A 22138-nucleotide genomic window follows, 5' to 3' on the forward strand; every position below is an offset into this window, starting at 1 on the left:
ATGTTCATAAAACTTCTCCACAGATGTCCTAGCTGCTTGGAGCCATGCCAGCACTCTCAAAAGTCATTGTTTTTGTTTTTCACAACCAGAAAGGGGGAGGGGGAGGAACTAGGCCATCTAATTTCCTTGCAAATAATCACGTAGTTGGGAGTGAATCAAGCCTTTGAGATTCTGCTGGTGTATAAGTTTCTGTTTACTCAAGAAAGGAAAGATTAGCCAAGCACTTAATTTAATTAGTCTCATCTGCCAAGAAGTGGTAGAAATCCAACTCTGCCAACATGATGCTTTAACTTAAACTTCCATTCCTTTCCCAGGTGGTACAGTGTGCAACCTTTTCCCAGGTTTTTTTAAGGTTTCAAAAAAAAATCAAAAGCAGACATTCCCTCCATCTTTGACAGAACATCAGTGTACGCTTATATGTACCCCGCAACTCTCGGCCATTTACAGGAGACTCGAGAGCCGTGCTGGGTGATTAATGGATGATAAACATTTTCCTGACCGCTAACTGCCCTCGCCGAGGCTGACGAGTCAGTATTAATTCTCACTGGACAGCTCTCACAAGCCAGAAACAATCATGATAGGAGCTGAGCCTGCAATTTAAAATGGATTGATGTAATCCAAGCTGATTTGTAGAAGTAGCCATCGAGTTGTGGAGTTTTATGCAAAAACAATATCAGGAACAAAACATGTTAGTTTGTTTTTGATTTCCTGTTATGGCTTTGCACAACTCCTGAACAAGTCGGTATGTAAGAATACAGCTCTTCTCCTTCCTCCCCTGTCCCCCGCGAGTCTATAAACAGTAAAACCCTTCTTGCCTGCCATCTGTTTACTCCACATTCCCAAAGTCCTGTGTGGGTTTAGAAACATGGTAGGTTGTTGACTGTCGCGATGCATAAAATGGAGACTGCTACGACATGCCTGTAGTGGCATTCAAGATGATGAAGTGAAGAGAAAATGATTAGCCAGTTCATTAAATGTATTAACTGCCTGTGACAGTGGAGCTAGGTTGTCTGGAAAAATAGATTTTCTGTTCCTCTGCAGTCGTCGCTTGATATTAAACTCGTGTGTTCCTTGTGACTCAAAAGGGAAAGAAAACATTACTTAACTTCAGAGTAATCCAAGCTGAAGTTGGTGCCATTGTGCATGTTGGAAAAAATGGATCATGCCACTTCATTTGCAGATGCACACATTCATGTGAACACGCCCACACTGGCCCCACAAGCGGTGGATGCTGATGCTGAGAACACCCTGTCTGATGGAGAGGATGTCTCTCGAACCCCAGAACCATTTATCATTAGTCAGTACATGTTGTCCCTTCTCCTGGATTGCCACCTTGCTGTGGTAGAGAAGCTTGCGTGTAACCAATGATCCCAAGAGCTGTGCCGTCCGAAGCCTGGCTCCCAGTAGGGTCACCCAAGGCGGATGGGTCAAGGGGGAGGTTCCAGCTGAAGCGCGATCCAACAAAAACCTCAACGGTGGAACTGGTGGAAGATGTCTCCAGGTCACAAAGGCAGAGAAGGCGGATGAAGGCTGCAACAGAGGGTGGTCCCCAATCGTCTTTGTTCTCCATGCTATTGAACTCTGGCCATCCCCTGCCAAGGACCGTGTGGTGGCTGCAGGCACATCAGCCACTCCACGTAAAAAGGTGTCACCCATTATGCAGCTCCAGGATCGGCCTCTGCATCCACCTGAAGACCCAGAGGGACCCAGAGGGAGGACGGTTGTACTCAACCCCGAGTGACCGCCGATGATGATGATGATGATGATGACATGTTATCCATAGAAACGTGGTTGTAAATGGTTGCAGGGTGCCAGAAGTGGCAGGTTGACTGGAAATATCCACAAACCCACCTGTTATTTCAATGTGGAGGCGGCTACTCATTTGACAAAATATATGAGTGATTTGCACGGCAGGTTGCATCAGAAAATCAAAGTAAACAAGTCGGGGCAAAGCATGTTAACTACATACTGTTGAGAAATTTACCCAAACTAATTTTGTATTTATTTACTTGATTATTTTTTTGAGTAGAGACATTGATCTTCTTGGTAGCTTATACAAAGACAACAAAATAAAACAAGTGTAAATCAAACTGTATCCTCACACAGGAAACCTCCACAACATGACTGAAAGTTCACAAAACCTCTGCATTTTGTCTCAGCTGTGACAAGGGTGTGAACAAGTCAGATGAAAGGAATGTTTTCATTAGTTGGTCTAAACCTGTCCGGCGCCCAAGCACTGTACCTTCTCCTCCTTTCAGTAAGGCTTTTTTCACTTGGCTTGCCAGTTTCAGAGGCTAAGAGCCCGTCAGTTGTTGGTTGTCTCATTCGAGTAATGAGGGGAGGAGAGCTTGCTAGACCCCAGAGTCACAGCCCCTAATTTAAGGCCTAATAGTATATTTTAAGTGATCCGTCATGCCCTCCGGTGCCCACCCTTGCCAGGAATTGGTACCTTTGAACAAATAAGTGCCTGACTTGCTTGCATCCATGTATTTTCTCATGCATGGGATTGACCCAATGCAAATGAGGCTGGGATAGGATTGCCTTTCTATCGTTGCTACTCTACTCCCACCGGCCTTGACTGAGTCTATTTCCATTATCCCACCCATCGATTCGCTTCAGCATCTTTCTTTGGGCTCCATTGTTAATGTAATTGAACGGGGCAGCTTTCCCCCTGTCCCTTTGCTTGCGCACACATCATACTCACCCCCCCCTCTCTCTCCGTCAGATGTTGCCAGAGCTATTGAGCTGCTGGAGAAGCTGCAGGAGTCAGGCGATGTCCCCGGTCACAAGCTTCAGTCCCTGAAAAAGGTCCTTCAGAGTGAGTTCTGCACAGCCATCAGAGAGGTGAGTTGCCAAGGGCTAGGTCACACCTAGAGAATTACCTCATTTCTCACTGGGGGCAGGTGGAGCTACTGCCCATATAAAACCGGAACCGGCGTGACTCATGACCTGAGCTGCAACGTGCATGTGTTTGAAATTCAACATGGTTGTGTCATCTATATCCCTAATCATATGCAGTGATTCGCCTCTATTTTTATTTTTTTTTGTGCATTTTTTTGCCCATTTTTCTCTCCAGTTGTACTTGGCCAATTACCCCACTCTTCCGAGCTGTCCCAGTCACTGCTCTGACGTAGCGCGTGGGAGGATCACGCTATTCCCCCCCAGTTCCCCCTCCCCCCTGAACAGGTGCCCCGACTGACCAGAGGAGGCGCTAGTGCAGCGAACAGGACACATACACACATCCAGCTCCCCACCCGCAGACACTGTCAATTGTGTCTGCAGGGATGACCGATCAAGCCGGAGGTAACACGGGAATTCGAACCTCCGATCTCCATGTAGGTAGGCAACGGAATAGACCGCCTTGCACCCAGACGCCCGAATTCTCCTCTATTTTTACGTGGTCAGCTATAACATCTATTAGCGTTTGACCATCTGCAACAGAGGCTGACTGACAAACATTTCATGGCGTGCTGTGTTTCTGACCGCTTGGAAAACTTCACACAAAGCCTCTAAGTGACCCCGGTGCCAGAGAGCGTCACGAGAATGTCATTAACTCAGAGGCCTTTCCTGCCCGTTTGGATTGAATTTCAATTAAGTAAATGTTATTGCTGTTTGAAATTGATTGGCCTTGTTATTTTTTTTTTATCGCAATTCGTAGTAGAGGAGGAAAATTATGAAATGGCTGTACAGTTAGTACTCCAGTACTCATTCACTCGTGTTTACACTCTCACATCCACATGTACACAAACAGCCACCCACTCGTCCATCAGCCTGGGATCGGTCAGAAAGAGGAGTGTCTCCGGTACCGGCCTGCTCCTGCAGCGTTTTGTCCGTTCCTGTACAGTAATGCTCCCCGTAATGGGGAAATGCATACTAAAAAGCAGAAAAAGAAAGTGCAGAAGTTGGGTTTATGTCCTTGGATAAGCCACTGATAATTTGCTCTGGCTGACAGGGCAACAGCGGTGAAGTGTTTAGTGTTTGGGAAAATTCAGCTGTGCTTTACTGAGCTGTACTTTTGGAAATGTTCTACGTTTTTTTCAGTGCAAGATCCCTGCAGCTGTAAATTATTTAAAATGTTTTTTTTTTAAGAAATATTTCTACTTTATCAATTTTTCTTTTACATCGGTGTTGCTACACGGATGAAGTTACCGAGCATGGTTGGTGCCAGCAGATTGAGGAAGTGGCTGCTGCATAATTAACATAACTCTATGTAATGAAAAAAAGATGAGAACAAAAAAAACACACAACATCATCCCTGGCGTAGAGATAAGGGACAGACGAGTTCCCACAACTGACAGGGAGTATGATTCAGGTCTGGCCTCTTCGGGCCAGGGTGCCGAGGGTAGACGAGGCCGGCTGGCAGGGCCTGGCACCAGCCGGCACAGGGCGGCACCACATGACTTATTTCTGACTCACCCACTCAATTGCAGCAACGCTGAGGCTCAACAATAGAGCCTGGACAGTGGCTGACCTTTACGAGAAGGGCGAAGATACACAAACCGTCGTCTATACACTGTCACCAGGGCAACCGTCAGATGTGCATTCGGATTGGTCGGCCGCTTAACGAGGGGGGCTGTGGCTTGCGGTCGATTACAGGCTTGCTGGAGCTGACGCATCACCGTTACCCAACGGTCTCGTTCTACGGTGGCCCCGGCAGCTAAAGGGCGGGTGTGCAGCGGCGACTACTGTGTTGATTATTACTGTAATTATGGAGAGCAACGCCACATTGTTGCAGCGCAAGATCACAGCATGCAGCCAGCGTGTCCTCTGAAGCAGTGTTTATGTCCGAGTAAATTGGGAAAACGGCCTCATGAAGAATGGAAACTCAAGGGGGGGGGGGCAAAGAAAAGCAGACTTTAGTATTTTGACATGCACGGATATGTCACTTTGTGTGTGTGTGTGCGGGGGGGGGGTTGGATTCCCCTCCCCTTTTCCCCCCAATTGTATCCAGCCAATTACTCCACTCTTCCAAGCCGTCCCGGTCGCTGCTCCACCCCCTCTGCTGATCTGGGGAGGGCTGCAGACTACCACATGCCTCCTTCGATACATGTGGAGTTGCCAGCTGCTTCTTTTCACCTGACAGCGAGGAGTTTCGCCAGGGGGACATAGCGCATGGGGGGATCACGCTATTCCCCCCAGTCCCCCCCCCCCCGAACAGGCGCCCCGACCGCCCTGAGGAGGCACTAGTGCAGTGAGCAGGACACATACTCACATCTGGCTTCCCACCCGCAGACACAGCCAATTGTGTCTGTATGGACGCCCAACCAAGCCGGAGGTAACACGGGTATTCGAACCGGCGATCCCAGTGTTGATTGGCAACGGAATAGACCCCTACGCTACCCGGACGCCCGTGTGTGTGTGTGTTTGTTTAACCATGTGCCTTGACAATCACACCATTCATTTCTCTGCCAGAGGATATATATAGTCTCCTCACCCAGACGTCCCCCTCCCCCTGCAGGGGAATTGCGATACAAAAGGAAGGCCTTGCGTGTGTTTACCATAGCGTCCTGCAACACGTCAAACCTTTGTTCATTCTGGTGTGTCAGAATGACCTGTTTGACATTATGTCAGAGCAGATGACCCCTATAACCTTGCTGTCTGTCTGTTTCTCTACATATAGACAACACTAGCTCAGGCTCAGGGTGGACAGCCCATCTCTCGTCTGCACAGCAAAACCCGCCCAATAAATTAACCTCTAAATCCTCCTCAACTCTTATCAGGTGAATGCACAGAACATGAATCAGCCGTATTATGAACGACACACCAGCGATTAGCAGGGAGGATGGATGGCTGGGAAAGAGCTTGTTCAGCAGCGCGAGGAATGAGGAGTAGAAGTAGTCGGATAGCTATTGACAACAGGGAGAATCTGCCGGCTCTTGGTCAGCCTCTTTTTGCATCAGCCTGAGTGACTTGTCAGGGTCAATCAGCCTTGCAGACGCAGGAGGAAGGACACAAGACGAGCTGACCGAGGCGGCTGACCGAGACGGCTGGCCAGCTTGCGGCGCTAGAAGGCACCGCTGACGCTTATACAGGATGGATGCAGTTCATAGTCACTGCCGAACGGTTTTAACTTTCCAAATATTTTACATCCCGCGGAAGCAGCCAGATTTTTGTGGAAGTGACAGCGGGGTGGCAAGTTAGATTATATTACATTTTGGAGCAATAAAGGAAAGGGGGGTTCGAGTTGATTCCATCTGAGGTGGGCCCTTGCCTCCCACACGGAACTCAGTTGAAGGATTACAGCGAAACACTGAGTCAGTCCACGCCAAGTTCAGCATCCTCCCACCAGGTCACGGGGACACCAGGGAGTCTATGAAAAGCTCCGGGTGAATTTTATTACATGAGGATCTGGATCGGCCCACAATATTTTTGCAAAAAGCGCTGTCAGCCAGAGACAGTAGGAGAGCTCTCAGAGGCTTTTCTCTCTTTCTTCTCTGTACTCCCTTTCTCCTACTCACTACCCTCCCCCAATTCTGTCTCTCTCTCTCTCTCTCTCTCTCTCTCTCTCTCTCTCTCTCTCTCTCTCTCTCTCTCTCTCTCTGTGACTCAGTGGGGATAGAGAAAGCAGGGCACCATGGTTACACGCCACATTGTCAAGCTCCAGGCCCCGTGGGCAGTGCTCTCCTCCGTCAGACTTTGTGTCATCCTCCTCCCAGGCACGAGTGACGGAGTCCCGTCAGGCAAAATGTGCTCCTCAGAAGAGAAGTGGATCTGGGTTAATGTGAAGCACAGCCAGTGAGTCGAGTGGGGATGAGAGAGAAGTGAGTGGAAGATGAGGAGAGAGAGAGAGAGAGAGAGAGACAGAAAGAGAGAGAAGGAGCAACATGACAGTGTGGATGGGGGTCGGGCGGGGGGGGGGGGTGCGGGTACATGGTGTTGTAGGAAAGATGGACCGAAGAGACGCATGGTGAAAGAGAATAGCAGCAGGGGGCCCGAATAGATGCCTGCAGGATAATGGGCCTTTTTAGAGCCAAGTGCCCATCCGGAGGAGTCGCAACAAAAAGAGACAAGGACGACCTAAAGACCGCAGCTATTTGCTACGGCTGTGTTCTTTTGCAGAGATAGAGAGCGGGTTCTTCATTCTGGAACAGAAAACGACCAGCTTGACCCTGTCCGTTCTGGACCACAACCAGATGGATTCAGTGGGCGTCTGGTGGGGTGTATTGCAAACAATAGGAGGGACTGTTACTCCCAGGTTAACTCTCTCTTGGTGGTTAAAAGCCGGTGTGGAGGATTCGGAGGTTAAAATAAATTCATGTATTAATGAATTAAAAAAAATGATGACTTGAGAAATAAGAGCCCCAACTCCAGGAAGAAAAATCCTTTCATTGCATTTGCAGAAGTTTGCCCAGCCACAAAAGTGCAAACGTGGAAAAAAATCCCCCAGAAAATGTAAATTTTATGGAGGGGTGTGTGTGTGTGTGTGTCTGGCGAGCTATCTTCTTCTTTCCCCAATGTATCATTCTTGGAAAGACAAAATATGTTTTGTTTACTGTATACCCTTAAGAGCAATTTAGTTTGTATTTGAGATTCAAAAGCATACAAGTCCGGGAGATATTTTGCAGCCATTGCACCCAAAACTGCCTGTTGTTTTTCAGTATGTGAGATTGCTATGCAGAACTACCTCCAGAAGAGGCCTTTGTAATATCGTACTGTGATGCATCACGGAGCGACGAGGCACAATCGCTCCAGGCGAGGCTGCATAACTTTGAAGAAAGACAGCCGACTGAATTGAGACTAAATGATCCAAATTTAATATCGTGAAATGGAATCAAGATATGAGTGCAACATTTCATAAAAATAGATTTTCAGTTCGCTGCTCGCATACAGAATCATTATGGAGTCAAGTAGTTTTTCATGAGAACGTTTTGCCTTTCTCGGTTGATTTCGATTGCTCGTCCGCTAATTTGACCGTGGTCGGTCAGAACTGGAACATGCACTTCAGTCAGTAAATGTCTTTTTTTGGGGGGGAGTTTCCTCTCCCCAGGGTTATTCCCGGTCGCTGCTCCACCCCCTCTGCCAATTCGGGGGGCTGCAGACTACCACATACCTCTTCTGATACATGTGGAGTCCCCAGCCACTTCTTTTCACCTGACAGTAAGGAGTTTCACCAGGGGAATGTAGCACGTGGGAGGATCACGCTATTCCCCCCCAGTTCCCCACCCCCCTGAACAGGCGCCCCGACCAACCAGAGGAGGCGCTAGTGCGGCGACCAGGACACACACCCACATCTGGCTTCCCACCAGGAGACACGACCAGTTGTGTCGGTAGGGACGCCCAACCAAGCCAGAGGTAACACGGGGATTCGAACCGGTGATCCCCGTGTTGGTAGGCACCGGAATAAACTGCTACGCTATGCTACCGAGACGCCATGAAGCCCACCTCTAACCTCCCATAGTGCTGTTCATAGTTTGCTTCCAGCACCGGCTGGACATGGTGGGTCTCTCTGAAGAGCAACGTCGTGTCGGTTTGCACAGCGGCAAGATTCGATCAGGTAGCTCTCATGAGCACTTACGGGAGCAGCGCAGAAGTGCGGTATCGGTGGAGATGCATTTGAACATTAGCATTCCCACTTGCTTTTATAGAAAAAGATGCAGGGCGTGGGAGAATAGCGGTCGACTTTGTATCAGAGTTCAAAAAGGCCTTAGATATTTCAACCTCTCCCTCTCTTTTTCTCTCCCTGCCTCCCGAATTCTTCGATTGTAGGATATCTCTGAAAGGCACATTAAGCTGGAAAGGTCAGCTGTCTGCACTGATTCTGTCTGCCTGGGTGCACAGTTTGATAACCTTGTTCCTACCAAAGCTGAGATAACAACAACAAAAGCTCCAGCGCGACTCCATGCCTACCAATGAGGTGTTACTGCCAGCAGATGCTGGACGAATCACAGACGTTTCCTCCAGATAAAAAGCATATGATACCATATTCCAGAGTGTCTTCTTATTTTTCACTCCGTTTGGCTTATACGCTCGCCTCCATGCGGTTTCCGGGCCCAGCTTGCTTTGTTAGTGCAGGATTTGTACTTTCAGCCAGCTGTGATGCTGCACCAATGTGCTGCTTGAGCAGAAATGCTGGGTTGAGGATATTTTTCTTTTTTCTTTTTTGAAATGTGAAAGATAATAGCTCTCTCTCTCTCTCCTTCTTTCTTAGGTGTACCAGTACATGCATGAAACAATTACGGTGAACGGCTGTCCGGAGTACCAGGCACGGGCTACGGCTAAGGTAAAAAAAAAAAAGAAACGATATCTCACAATGCAGCGTGTTCAGACATGAACCCTCTCGAAGGGTACAAATCCAGCAGACAGGACTCAGCATTGTCTCCAAATGAATTCACTCCTTTCAACCATGTGGAGTCATATAATGACACAATGGAATGTGTCGTGCAGAGGGCGTCCCGGTGGCGTACCTACCAACGCGGGGATTGCCGGTTCGAACCCCCGTGTTACCTCCGGCTTGGCTTGGTCGGGCGTCCCTACAGACACAGTTGGCCATGTCTGCGAGTGGGAAGCCGGATGTGGGTATGTGTCCTGGTCGCTGCACTAGCGCCTCCTCTGGTCGGTCGGGGTGCCTGTTTGGGGGGGAGGGGGAACTGGGGGGAATAGCGTGATCCTCCCACGCGTTACGTCCCCCTGGTGAAACTCCTCACTGTCAGGTGAAAAGAAGCGGCTGTCGGCAGAGGGGGTAGAGCAGCGACCAGCATGGCTCGAAGCGTGGGGTAATAGGCCGGATACAAGTGAGGAGAACATGTCGTGCTGCATGTTTTGCGTTCAGTTTGTTCACACCGAGCCTCTGTTATACTCACAGATGGTAATGAACCAGATGGCAGCCAGTGTTACCATGAACGGCAAAGTTGCACATATTTTTCCAAATGCAAGCCTAATTGCACACCATAGCACGACAGAGGGTAAAAGTGAGGGTTTTTTTGAAGTGCCCCGTGCACATTTTCTATAATTTCAAGCTTTTTACCCTTATTAGCCAGTATCTAGTACGCGAGGCGCTGACAGGTTTCTAAATGTATATTTAATTCCAGATTGGTTGTCCTCCCAGCAGGTTCCGATCCTCAACTGCCATATTTAATCAGCAGCGCCGTGTGACCTTCATCCAAATCCTCGCTGCACTCTCTCAGACATGTTACAGAAGAACTGTTTGGATGAGGCTTCATTTTCAGTTTGTTATCAAGGTCCTGTGCTGTGCTACGAAACAGACAAAGATGTCCGTCTGGCACAGTATACTCTATGAGGAAAGCTTGAAAACAGGGCGTCCGGGTAGCATAGTGGTCTATTCCGTTGTCTACCAACACAGGGTTCGCCAATTCGAATCCCCGTGTTACCTCCGGCTTGGTCAGGCGTCCCTACAGACACAGTTGGCCGTGTCTGCGGGTGTGGATATGTGTCCTGGTCGCTGCAGCAGAGCCTCCTCTGGTCGGTCAGGGCGCCTGTTCGGGGGGGGGGGGGATTGTGGGGAATAGCGTGATCCTCCCACGTGCTACGTCCCCCAGGAGAAACTCCTCACTGTCAGGTCTGGCGACTCCACATGTATTGGAAGAGGCATGTGGTAGTCTGCAGCCCTCCCCGGATCGGCAGAGGGGGTGGAGCAGCAACCGGGGCAGCTCAAAAGAGTGGGGTAATTGGCCGGATACAACTGGGGAGAAAGCTTGAAAACATAAATGGTTTTCAATTCTGTCAGGCTCAATACAACCACGCTGCACCACCCCACCCAAATTGAAGCTCCCTTTTTGTTGGACGATGCTGTAACCGAACACTCGGGAGTACATTTCTGCCATTGTCCAGTCAGTATAATTATCATATTTTGTTTTGTGTGTAAACAAAGATGACTCAAAGTCAAGCAACTTCGGTGTACTGCATGAGACGAGCCTATATGTACACAGACACACACACAAAAAAAAAAGCTTCTCCGCTGCAGGAGACAGGCCTTTTCTAAAATGGAGGGAGGTGAAAGAGGGGGACGAGCCTGGCTGATCAACAACATAAGGCAGCGCACAGGGAGAGGAGGGGAGGAAAAGAGACAAGCGCGACTCAGTCCACCTTGCCATCCAGCTGTGTCCACTCTCATCCAATACATCACACAGGTGGAGGAGAGGGAGAGAGAGAGAGAGAGAGAGAGAGAGAAGATAGCAGAGAGAGAGAGCGAGAGAGAGTCGAAGAGAGTGTGTGTTGGGCAAAAGGGCGTGTGAGAGGCATGTGGCGGCGTGGGCTGCCAAATAACCTGCAGCTCTTTTCATTGACTCCGGCCCACCTCCACCATCACGCCTCCGATAACAACCGCACAGTGTTTTGGGTGAATCCAGGTGAATCTGTGTTGAATGGCTGCTTGAATAGGACCATTAGTAACACAAGTGCGATGCCTTCATCAAACATTCATGCACAGATTTTGCTGTTTCTCGATGTGATGCCGGGGTGTGGTAAACAAAAACATAATTAGATTGATTTTTGTGGATTTCTGCGTTTTAGAGCGGTGTGGAAGAAAATGATTAGCCGGCACCGGACAGATTGTATCATTGCCTCCTCCTCGAAAGCATCCGGTTGTATCAAACCTGATGTGTTTTCTACCCTAGAGGGCATCAATGACTGATTAGAAAGATGAAAATTAAATCGACGATACTGTGATTTTCACACTAGAGCGGTATAAAGACTTTGGTAGTATTCTTGCGAAAAGCCTTTTTAATCTCCATCTCTGAAATTAGACAGGAAGTCAGAAGCAACCTTGGAGGCGAAGTCTGTTTAAAGCCCCGTCCTGTTTTGCCCCCGCCGCAAAGGCCGAGAAGTTACTGCCTCGTCGCTTACCGAACTCCAGCATGAGCAACAAGCGGGAAGCATGAAGCAAGTGGCATAAGGCTGGCCGAGCCGCGTGGGCACATCTCGGATGGGGACACCAGAACGAGACGCCGAGTTAACTGGTTTTGAAGCCCTTGGAGACGCGGGCCGAGCCAAACCACAGCGCCATCTCCATCTACATTTCAAATGCACCACCGAGCGCCGGCGTCAAAAACACAACAGCGAGCTCTAGCCGCTGAAATTCAGCCCACATGTGAAATATGTGTAGAGCCATCTCGTGGAGTCCTTGCATCTTTCACGAGACGAGTTATCGCCGGACAGCTGGGATTTAGGTTTCACCTGAAGAGCCCGACTACCTTTTGATTGCCTCTTTAATTAGTCCTCTTTAGCCTCTAATTCCTGCCCCGAGGCCTGCGGTACTGATCTCAGTGGAGATGACCGAGTGTGGCCATGAGGCCTGTACAGGGTGCCTCCCCGCCGGCCGCCCAATGACTGCTGGGATAGGCTGCAGCATCCCCGCGACCCTGAGTAGGATGAGCGATTTGGATAATGGATGGATGGATACCTGTGATATTGTGTTTCCCAGGAAACTATCCCTCAAGCTTTCATCGCAGTTGTGTTTTGCCTCTGAGCTTCTGCCGTACATCACCTTGTTATTTTATTTTGTTTTGAGTTTTGAGTTTTTTTTTTGTTTTTTTTTCTGGTTTTGTTTTACTTGGAGGAGCCCAGATAAAGTTGTGAAGGTCGCTGTGCTTCGAGGCCTGGGAGGAGACGCTGTGCATGCTGAGGAGCTGCCTTTTAGCTTCGCAGTGGGAGGGAGAAGAAGAGGAAGAGGAGAACGAATGAGGAGGAGAGAGACGGAGCAGAAGTCGATGTACAATAACCAGATTAAAGCAGGAGCGCGGGAGAGGAGAGAAATAGAGAGGGAGTGAGTATGAGGAGGAACGCCTATGAATATGGAGGAGAGAGCTCAGAGCACCGCGTCTGCCCTGCCCGCTGTCGGGAAGTTCACATAAAGCTTCTGAGAACAAACGTCCCCCTTTTCTCTCCCAGCTCTCTCCTGATACCGCTCAGGTTTCATAAGTGATGTCTGCTTCACATTCAGGAACCTGTGGCGGTGCTTCTGTAGCTCTGCGGGCATAGAGCATCGCTTCCTCTGTTTTCTCCGCCATTACTTTTCCCAAGCCTCGGCTAACAAGCTCTGCCCCCCCCCCCATAAACAAAGAACAAGGAGCTCAGCGTTCAGCGGAAAGAAGTCACCGGTCGGCGTGCTGGTTTCAGTCGATGAGCTGCAGGAGCACCTCTGGGTTTATTACCTGGCTAGGAGAACCCCCCCCCCAGTTGTATCCAGCCAATTACCCTACTCTTCTGAGCTGTCCCGGTCACTGCTCCACCCCCTCTGCCGATCCGGGGAGGGCTGCAGACTACCACATGCCTCCTCCGATACATGTGGAGTCACCAGCCACTTCTTTTCACCTGACAGTGAGGAGTTTCACCAGGGGGACGTAGCGTGTGAGAGGATCACGCTATTCTCCCCAGTTCCCCCTCACCCCCAAACAGGCGCCCCGATTGACCAGAGGAGGCGCTAGTGCGGCAACCAGGACACATACCCACTTCCGGCTTCCCACTCGCAGACACGGCCAATTGTGTCTGTAGGGATGCCCGACCAAGCCAGAGGTAACACGGGGATTCGATCCGGCGATCCCTGTGTTGGTAGGCCGCGGAATAGACCGCTACGCTACCCAGATGGAAATGTTTTAAGTTCAACTTCAAGTTCAAGTTTACTGTCATTTATATTGGGATGCAATGAAATTCCGGGGTAGACCCAGAACTCGCTGGAGGGACTACATGTCCAATCTGGCCTGGGAACGCCTTGGGATCCCCCAGGAGGAGCTGGAGGGCATCGCTGGGGAGAGGGACGTCTAGAGTGCCCTACTTAGCTTGCTGCCACCGCGACCCGACCCCGGAGAAGCTGATGACGATGAATGAATGACTGAACAATGAAATTCTTTAGGCTCTGGCTCTTCCTGCCTTAACACAAAGGACACAATGACACACCATCCCTACATAGTACACACAACGTACAGTACATGATGACAACTATGTAAGGTGCATATGGGTGAGTCAGCTGTTCAGCAACCTGACCGCCCGTGATTTGATGCTCCGGTAACGTTTTTTTTTTTTAGATGGAAAGAGTGAGAACAGAAAAACAAAAACGTGGGATGCTTGAAAAACCTCCGTGTCTGGTCTTAATCCCCGGGCCTGACCAAATCCCGTCACTCTGTTCTCGCCGTCATCAGGATTCGAGGCAGATGTTCAGTTTTTTGGTCCCCCACCCCCACCCCACCCGGCCGTGAGAGGAAATGAGGTCGAGACTTTCAATGTTTGCATTTGAACAGTTGCTCTTTTCTGTTGGATCATTAAGTTTGAGGTGTGTGGTGGACTTCATGATCCTCATCCGTCTGTGGCTGGTGAGGTGTTTGACCGAGAGGAGAATTTATGATTCTCGTCTGTAGCGAGACCTGAGGTAAATATCAGAACGAGAGGAGACTCAGGAAGGACAAAGAAGAAAATATGGGTCCACTCACAACGTGCATCATGCAAAAGTGGGAGTATTTGTTGTGTTCCTCCATCTTTCGATTTCACTTGATCTGAACTGCACTAGTTTACTATGGCAGCACGGTGGCGGAGTGGTTAGTGCGGTCGCCTCACAGCAAGAAGGTCTTGGGTTCGAGCCCCCGGGTAGTCCAACCTTAGGGGGTTGTCACGGGTCGTCCTCTGTGTGGAGTTTGCATGTTCTCCCTGTGTCTGTGTGGGTTTCCTCCAGGTGCTCCGGTTTCCTCTCACAGTCCAAAGACATGTAGGTCAGGTGAATCGGCCGTATTAAAGTGTCCCTAGGTATGAATGTGTGTGTGTCGGCCCTGTGATGGTCCGGCGGCCTGTCCAGGGTGTCTCCCCGCCTGCCACCCAGTGCCTGCTGGAATAGGCTCCAGCATCTTGCAACCCTGAGAGCAGGATAAGCGGTTTGGATAATGGATGGATGGATAGTTTACTATGACGGGCGGCATGGCTCAGGGGGTAGAGAGGGTGGTCTGGTAATTGGAAGATCGCTGGTTCGAGATCCCCAGCTCCGTCAGAGAGCGTGTGGAAGTGTCCTTGAGCAAGACACTGCACCCTTAACTGCTCCTGATGAGCAGGTTGGTGCCTTGCATGGCAGCCTCCACCATCAGTGTGTGTGTGTGAGGCATACATTGCAAAGTGCTTTGAGTGGTCGGTAGAAAAGTGCTGTATAAATGCAGTCCATTTACCATTTACTTTTTAAGTATCTTATCTTTTGTATCTCTTCTCTGTACTTTTTCATTGTAAATATTTTGCCTCTACTGTATTTCTGTTACTCTGTAAAGCACATTGGATTGCACCAGCGTATGAAATGTGCTACACAAATAAAGCTGCCTTGCCTTTAGCAGTGAGGAAGAGAAAATAAGACCAAATGCTTCTTGGTGTTTTGAACTAAAATCCTCATTTTAAAATCAGAATACGTTAAATAAGATATTCTGAACCCTGTGTGCGTTGGACAAATATGTTATTCACCAAACCCTGTACTGACTTGGTATTTCAGCAGACACGGACGCTCTTCTTCCTTTCACAATAACATGTCTCTCGTGTTTTATGCCACGTTAAACTCCTTGTACATGTGTGTGAAGGTACTCAGTGAACCCTGTGTTTACCGTCTCGTCACAGCTGATGCTTTAAGTGTCCATCTGTGAGACATCAGCATCGGGAGACAGTCCACTAATAATCATCCCACTTCCTTTTCCTTCCTCCCCCCATGCACACACACACACACACAGGCCACAGTTGCAGCCTTCGCGGCCAGCGAGGGTCACTCCCACCCGAGGGTGGTGGAGCTGCCCAAGACGGAGGAAGGGCTGGGCTTTAACGTGATGGGTGGTAAGGAGCAGAACTCGCCCATCTACATCTCCCGCATCATTCCCGGCGGCGTGGCCGAGAGGCACGGCGGCCTTAAACGGGGGGACCAGCTGCTGTCTGTCAACGGAGTGGTAAGGAACAAGACTCCTACCATGTTGAAAAACCTGGAAAAATTCCATTTGAACATACAATTTCCAGGCCCTGGAGAAGTTATGGAATATTGTAACGTTGGTAAAGTTTTGGGAAAAGTCATGAAAATCTGAGTTAAGCGGCATTAGTTCATGACTGCTTGAACAATTAAAAAAGCAGCACCATTGTGTAGATATGTGTCGGTACGCAGATATTTGTCCCTGCTCATATTTATGAGCGATGCGCTCATCCATCTACGGGATAGGAGATCGTTTGCATCCCTCCTCTTCCATGAGTCGTTTGCCAACAATCCCTGAGATGGAGTTGGGAGATGGAGCCGAGGGATGCATCGTCTATTTTCTAGATGGATAAGCGTGTTAAAGCTCAATAGTGAGGCGGGCCATCGACATTAAACATCTCTGTGGATTTTCAGTAAGGAAGAGGATCAGTTTCTCACCCGCTTAGGGCCATGGGGGAGCGCTTATTGTAAATCTGCTAAGTCTCACTCGTCGCAATTGGATTTGCAAACAATGTGTGGAGTCTAAATTCAGTCGCAGCTGAAGTGCTATTATGACCGGCACACGTACATAACTGCCTTCTACGCCTCCTATCGATCAGACGGCGGCATTCACAGATACTTTACTGACAATAGAGCCGGTAAAGACTGACGTTATGAAAACACTTTCTGCTAGCATCTTACTTTGGTGGTATGTAATCACATTCAGCAATACCTTTAAAACAACCTCTCTCTTCTCTGTCTCTCCTCTCTCTCCTCTCTCTCTGTCTCTCTCTCGCTTCTCTCTCTGTCTTTCCTCTCTCTCTCGGTCTCTTTCCCACACTCCTCCAATGTCCTCTTTACAGAGCGTGGAGGGGGAGCACCATGAGAAGGCCGTGGAATTGCTGAAGGCAGCCAAAGACAGCGTGAAGTTGGTGGTGCGCTACACCCCCAAGGTGCTGGAGGAGATGGAGGCCCGCTTCGAGAAGCTGCGCACGGCCCGGCGGCGCCAGCAGCAGCAGCTCCTCATGCAGCAACAGCAGCAGCAGAACCTGGCCTCCCAGCAGAACCACATGTCGTAGGTGAGGCACTTCATTGCTTTCAGGGTCCTGCTGGTGCTGGTGGGGGTGGGGGTGGGGGGGTCAACGGCCAATGCTGGAATTGCAAAGCTGCAACGCCAATCAGAGGAGCTAGCATCAAGTGTCGGTAACTGAACCCGAACTGGACTTATATCAAGTCAAGATGAGCTCACAGTGGATTTTTTTTCTGGTCAGGTCACAGGGTTTTGGATTGAGCAGCATGGGCTATTTTAGGACTTGGATGACAGATGAGTACACCAAGAAAAAAAAAAGCAGAGCGGAGAATAGTTGCCGTAGATGGAGCTATCCTCAAATCACCTTTTAAAGAACAGTTTCTCTCAGGGATCCAATAGCACCTGGAGCGTGTTTACCGCTGGGGAAAAAAGTCCCAGACATCCTAGAGTCCATCTTCATGTCGTTTCTCAATGAGATGAATCTGTCAATTCGATCCCAGCGCCTTCCTCTAAGAAATGGGAATGCAGAAGTCAAAGAGAAACAGATTTCTCAAAGCGTGAGAGTGCGAGAGGGAGAGAGACAGACAGAGACAGAGAGAGAGAGACAGACAGACAGAGAGAGACAGAACCCACAGCAGTGATGCTGGAACTCCTCTGTTGCGAGTTTGGGTTTCCACCGCTCACGGCAAGCAGTCTACTCTTTCATCGGCCGTGGGCTCCTAGCAGGCATTTCTTTGTCACACCGGGCTGGAAACCTCGGGGGGATATTTTGCAAACAGAGCTGCCGGCATCCTCTGCGCAAACACGACCGATTGTGCTGCGTTGTGTCGGCGCTCCGGCTTTGTGGGCGGTAAATTATTCAGGCTTAAACCAATTACATCTGCAGCTCATGCTCGACAGGTATTTGAATAAATAGATCCTGCCTGTGCTGTTGTTACCAGGAGACCACCACCTGATGGAGCTTCTGCATGTCTCCACAGGCGGGGTCGAGTTCCCACTAAGCGTGGCGAAGTCGTTTGCATGAAACATATAATAGCTGCATAAAAGTGCCTGCAGCGAACACAGGGGAGGGAACGGACGATGGTTTTGAGCAAAGTTACGGGCTGAACCGGTCAGACTGAATAATACTCATCCCCTCACCGGGAGCAGAATAGTCCACTTAATACGAAGATTCAACTCAGGCCATCACACCCGGGCGAATTTTACTTTCAAACGAAGCCACGTCACATCATACTGTGTGTAATTCTACTCAGTGACGAAGTATTTTTGAAGTATTATCTTGACATATTTGAGGTGGGCTCTTCTCCAGCGACTTAATATCGCCAAAGCTGTGGCGGGATCTGTCTGTTTACCGCTAAATCCCCTGCAGCATGTCTCTTGTTTTGCACGTGGGAGCTTGGTGGGGTATTTGAGAGCTTGTCACAGTGTGTAGCAGGACCACAGACAGGCAACTCAACAGGGATCATGTTTTATCGATGCCGGCATGCTGACCACAGAGATTTCGCCTTGGTGGCCAAGTGACACACACACACACACACACACACACACACACACACACACACACACACACACACACACACACACACACGCGGACAGGATGCACAGCAACATGTAGCATTGGTTTGCCCAGAATTTCTCTCTCGCTTGCTCTCTCTCTCTCTCTCTCTCTCTCTCTCTCTCTCTCTCTCTCTCTCTCTCTCTCTCTCTCTCTCTCTCTCTCTCTCATATACATATGCATGCATGCTGGGTTCTCAGGAGCAGTTAGCAGTTGAAAGCAGATGAATATCAAAAATGATTGATTTCGGGGCATCCGGCTGGCGTGGCAGTCTATTCCATAGCATACCAACGCGGAGATCACTGGTGCGAATCCCCGTGTTACTTCTGCCTTGGTTGGGTGCCCCTGCAGACACAATTGGCCGTGTCTGCAGGTGGGAAGTTGGACGTGGACACTGCACTAGTGCCTCCTCTGGTCGGTCGGGGCGCCTGCTCAGGGGGGAGGGGGAACTGGGGAGAATAGCGTGATCCTCCCACGCGCTACGTCCCCTTGGCGAAATTCCTCACTGTCAGGTGAAAAGAAGTGGCTGGCGACTCCACATGTATCGGAGGAGGCATGTGGTAGTCTGCAGCCCTCCCCGGATCGACAGAGGGGGTGGAGCAGTGACCAGGACGGCTCGGAAGAGTGGGGTAATTGGCCGGGTACAGTTGGGGAGAAAAGGGGGTAAACCCCCCCCCAAAAAAAATGATTGATTTAGGAGAGTTTGAGGTTAGCATGGGTATTGTGTTGAGGACTACAATGACATCTTCTACTGTCCCACTGGGGCAAAATCAGACACTGTTCACACCATCAAGTTCAAGCCATGGTTCAAAATGAGCATGTTTCCATCTACCGTGCATCACAAAAACATCCCTCCCACTTTGCTATTGGGACTATACGGTGTACTAGTTGCAGGGCATTGCTCTCAGCTTTTCTTTATTATCATTGGCAGGATGTCCCTGAAGAAGAGGAAGTGAAGAAGAATGAGACACGGACCTCAAAAGACCATCTGTTTCTGCAGAGGATCCCAAAGGAGTCCCGCCGCCATGAGGATTTCTGTAAAAACCAGTCAAAGACTCTTTCTCAAACTCTCTCCATCCCAGTGTACCATCGATTACTGAGCAAAAAAAAAAAAGTAGAAGAAAAAAAGCCGTTCGTCCTGAAGTCAGTGTTTAGAAGACACGTATGACCACCCGCGAGCGACGCTCACGCCCAAGGTCGTTCCTCTTAACGTTATGTTCCCCTTTTCTGAGTTGAAGTCCTCCGATAGTGGAAAGCTGTGGCCCTCTTTACTGAACTCCCCTCTCTTGTGTTCATTGTTTCATTTCCATGTCCGTCCATTTCTGATTGTGTTGCTCACTGACGTCCTCCATACCGTGGCACGTTCGCCATTTCGCCGACGACGTTCATGTGTACAGTGATGTTTCTATTGGTTCTTCAACTGGTGCTCGAGTCCATGTATGAGTGACCATTGGTTGTTTTTTTTTCTTTTTGTGAGCGTGTGCGTGTGTAGAACCCGTCCCGTTTTGGATAATCGTGAAACTCTTTTCTACCTTCAGATATTGTAGCAAGAAAATATTTTGTATTGGGAATCTTGTGGATCGAGCAATAACACACAACGTTCCGCTGTAGATTTCACATCAACGCCACAGTCCAACGCGTGCACGGCTCACGGCAAAGACGCAAACGTGAACCACTGTAAGGTGAAAGTAAACTGGGTTTTATGCACTGTCATGAGGCCGCCGCTCCTGCCCTGTAAACGAGGCAGCAGCTAGTCCACTGATTAGTCCATCCTCGGTGCCACTCAGAGAGATTTATTAATTGACCGCGACATGTACGATTAATGTGCAATAGCCATAAAAAGCTACCGTCATTATAGAGATGTATCCAGAGAGTATTTATGTAAACAGATTTCAGTTATAGGTACGTACACTCCTATGAATTGTGCACATTTCCCGACAGACCGATAGAATGTCAACGTAAATTCATTTTAAACAGAGCAATTTCTAAGTAGTTCGTAACTTATTTTTTCAAAATCAGTCTATTTTTTTGGGGGGGGCATCCGCGTAACGTGGCGGTCTATTCCATTGCCTATCAACACAGGGATCCTGGTTCGAATCCCCATGTTACTTCCGGCTTGGCCGGGCGTCCCTACAGACACAATTGGCCGTGTCTGTGGGTGGGAAGCCGGGTGTGGGTATGTGTCCTGGTCGCTGCACTAGCACCTCCTCTGGTCAGTCGAGGCGCCTGGTGAAACTCCTCACTGTCAGGTGAAAAGAAGCGGCTGGCGACTCCTCATGTATCGGAGGAGGCATGTGGTAGTCGGCAGCCCTCCCCGGATCGGCAGAGGGGGTGGAGCAGCGACCGGGGCAGCTCGGAAGAGTGGGGTAATTGGCCAAGTACAAGTGGGGAGAAAAAAAAAGGGGGGTGTTAAAAAAAGTCTATTTTTAAGTTTACCCAAAGTTTCACTGTTCGAATTTTTGCTTTATTAGAAATGCGGATTATTATTCTAAAAAAAAAACTACTCGTTGTATAAAAGCTAAATTCTAGCCCCTAGTTTATACCCGGATGAAGTGATCGGTGTATCTTCCGCCTACATCTGCTCTTTACGTCTCCACCCTGACAATCATTGTGGGTTCATATGAAACCTTGTGGAGTGTGTTACCCGTCTTTGCTCTTTCACAACAATAAGGGAAGTCTCTTTTAACGTCATGCTAACTAACCAACCTTGTATCTGAACTAATCCCTGTCAAGGAACCAAAATTTCATGGCGCTGGATATGTATGTATGTATGTATGTATGTACAGACAACAGTCATCAGCTGCAAGACTTCCCCCGAGGTCCTGACACATGACATGAGCTGGACTTACATCGCGTTTAATTAGATAACATTATAGCGGAGCTGCAGTCTTGTTCATGATGTGCGCCACGTGCCGTCCTGATCCAGCCCCGTGTGAACAGCACGTCGGCGGTGAGGTCTGCTCGGTGCCAGGTGTTTGGCCTCTTCTGGATGGTCGGAGTGCTTTTTTTGTCCCTCTACCATGCTCAAAACAGTACATTGTGACATGACAGATCCCGTTTTGTATCGTCTTTTTAATTGACTCACATTTTTTGAAGCTAGTAGTCCTGTACTTGCCGTACAGAAAAAGACAAAAAACCGTTGATATGCAATTGTAATACATACTATATTTGTATAAATAAAATCTATGTGCTTGTGTACAGTGACGACTTTGTCGGTTCCCCCTTAATGAGTCTTTGACTGTGTGTTTCCGGAGCGCAACAGTGCCAACTTGTGACAAATTAATCAAGTTATGCACAAAATGAAGCCCTCAATAATCCGTGTAATTGCTTCCAACAGTGAGACTGTTCCTTTGTAACGGTAAGAAATGGTACAGTGAGGGGCATCCAGGTAGCGTAGCAGTCTATTCCGTTGCCTACCAACGTGGGGATCTCCGGTTCGAGTCCCCGTGTTACCTCCGGCTTGGTCGGGCGTCCCTACACACACAGTTGGCCGTGACTGCAGGTGGGAGACCGGATGCAGGTACATGTCTTGGTCGCTGCACTAGCGCCTCCTCTGGTCGGTCGGGGCGCCTGTTCGGGGGGGGCGGGTAGCGTGATCCTCCCATGCGCTACGTCCCCCTGGTAAAACTCCTCACTGTCAGGTGAAAAGAAGCAGCTGGCGACTCCACATGTATCAGAGGAGGCATGTAGTAGTCTGCAGCCC

At 49.3% G+C, this 22138-nt stretch overlaps 1 protein-coding gene across 1 annotated transcript in view; it reads left to right on the forward strand.

Annotated features, from left to right (window-relative positions):
• The window catches only part of lin7a (lin-7 homolog A (C. elegans)), a 32500-nt gene extending 10877 nt beyond the window's left edge, over positions 1 to 21623 (forward strand). Inside the window, exons 2-6 of the mRNA XM_056277232.1 lie at positions 2726 to 2844; positions 9149 to 9220; positions 15645 to 15854; positions 16714 to 16929; positions 19367 to 21623. Of these exons, the coding sequence (XP_056133207.1) occupies positions 2726 to 2844; positions 9149 to 9220; positions 15645 to 15854; positions 16714 to 16929 (617 nt within the window). The 3' untranslated portion in view covers positions 19367 to 21623. The remainder of the gene's footprint in view (positions 1 to 2725; positions 2845 to 9148; positions 9221 to 15644; positions 15855 to 16713; positions 16930 to 19366) is intronic.
• Positions 21624 to 22138: the final 515 nt, after the last annotated feature.

The sequence above is a fragment of the Lampris incognitus genome, chromosome 3, assembly GCF_029633865.1.
Source record: "Lampris incognitus isolate fLamInc1 chromosome 3, fLamInc1.hap2, whole genome shotgun sequence".
NCBI classification, from domain to species: domain Eukaryota; kingdom Metazoa; phylum Chordata; class Actinopteri; order Lampriformes; family Lampridae; genus Lampris; species Lampris incognitus.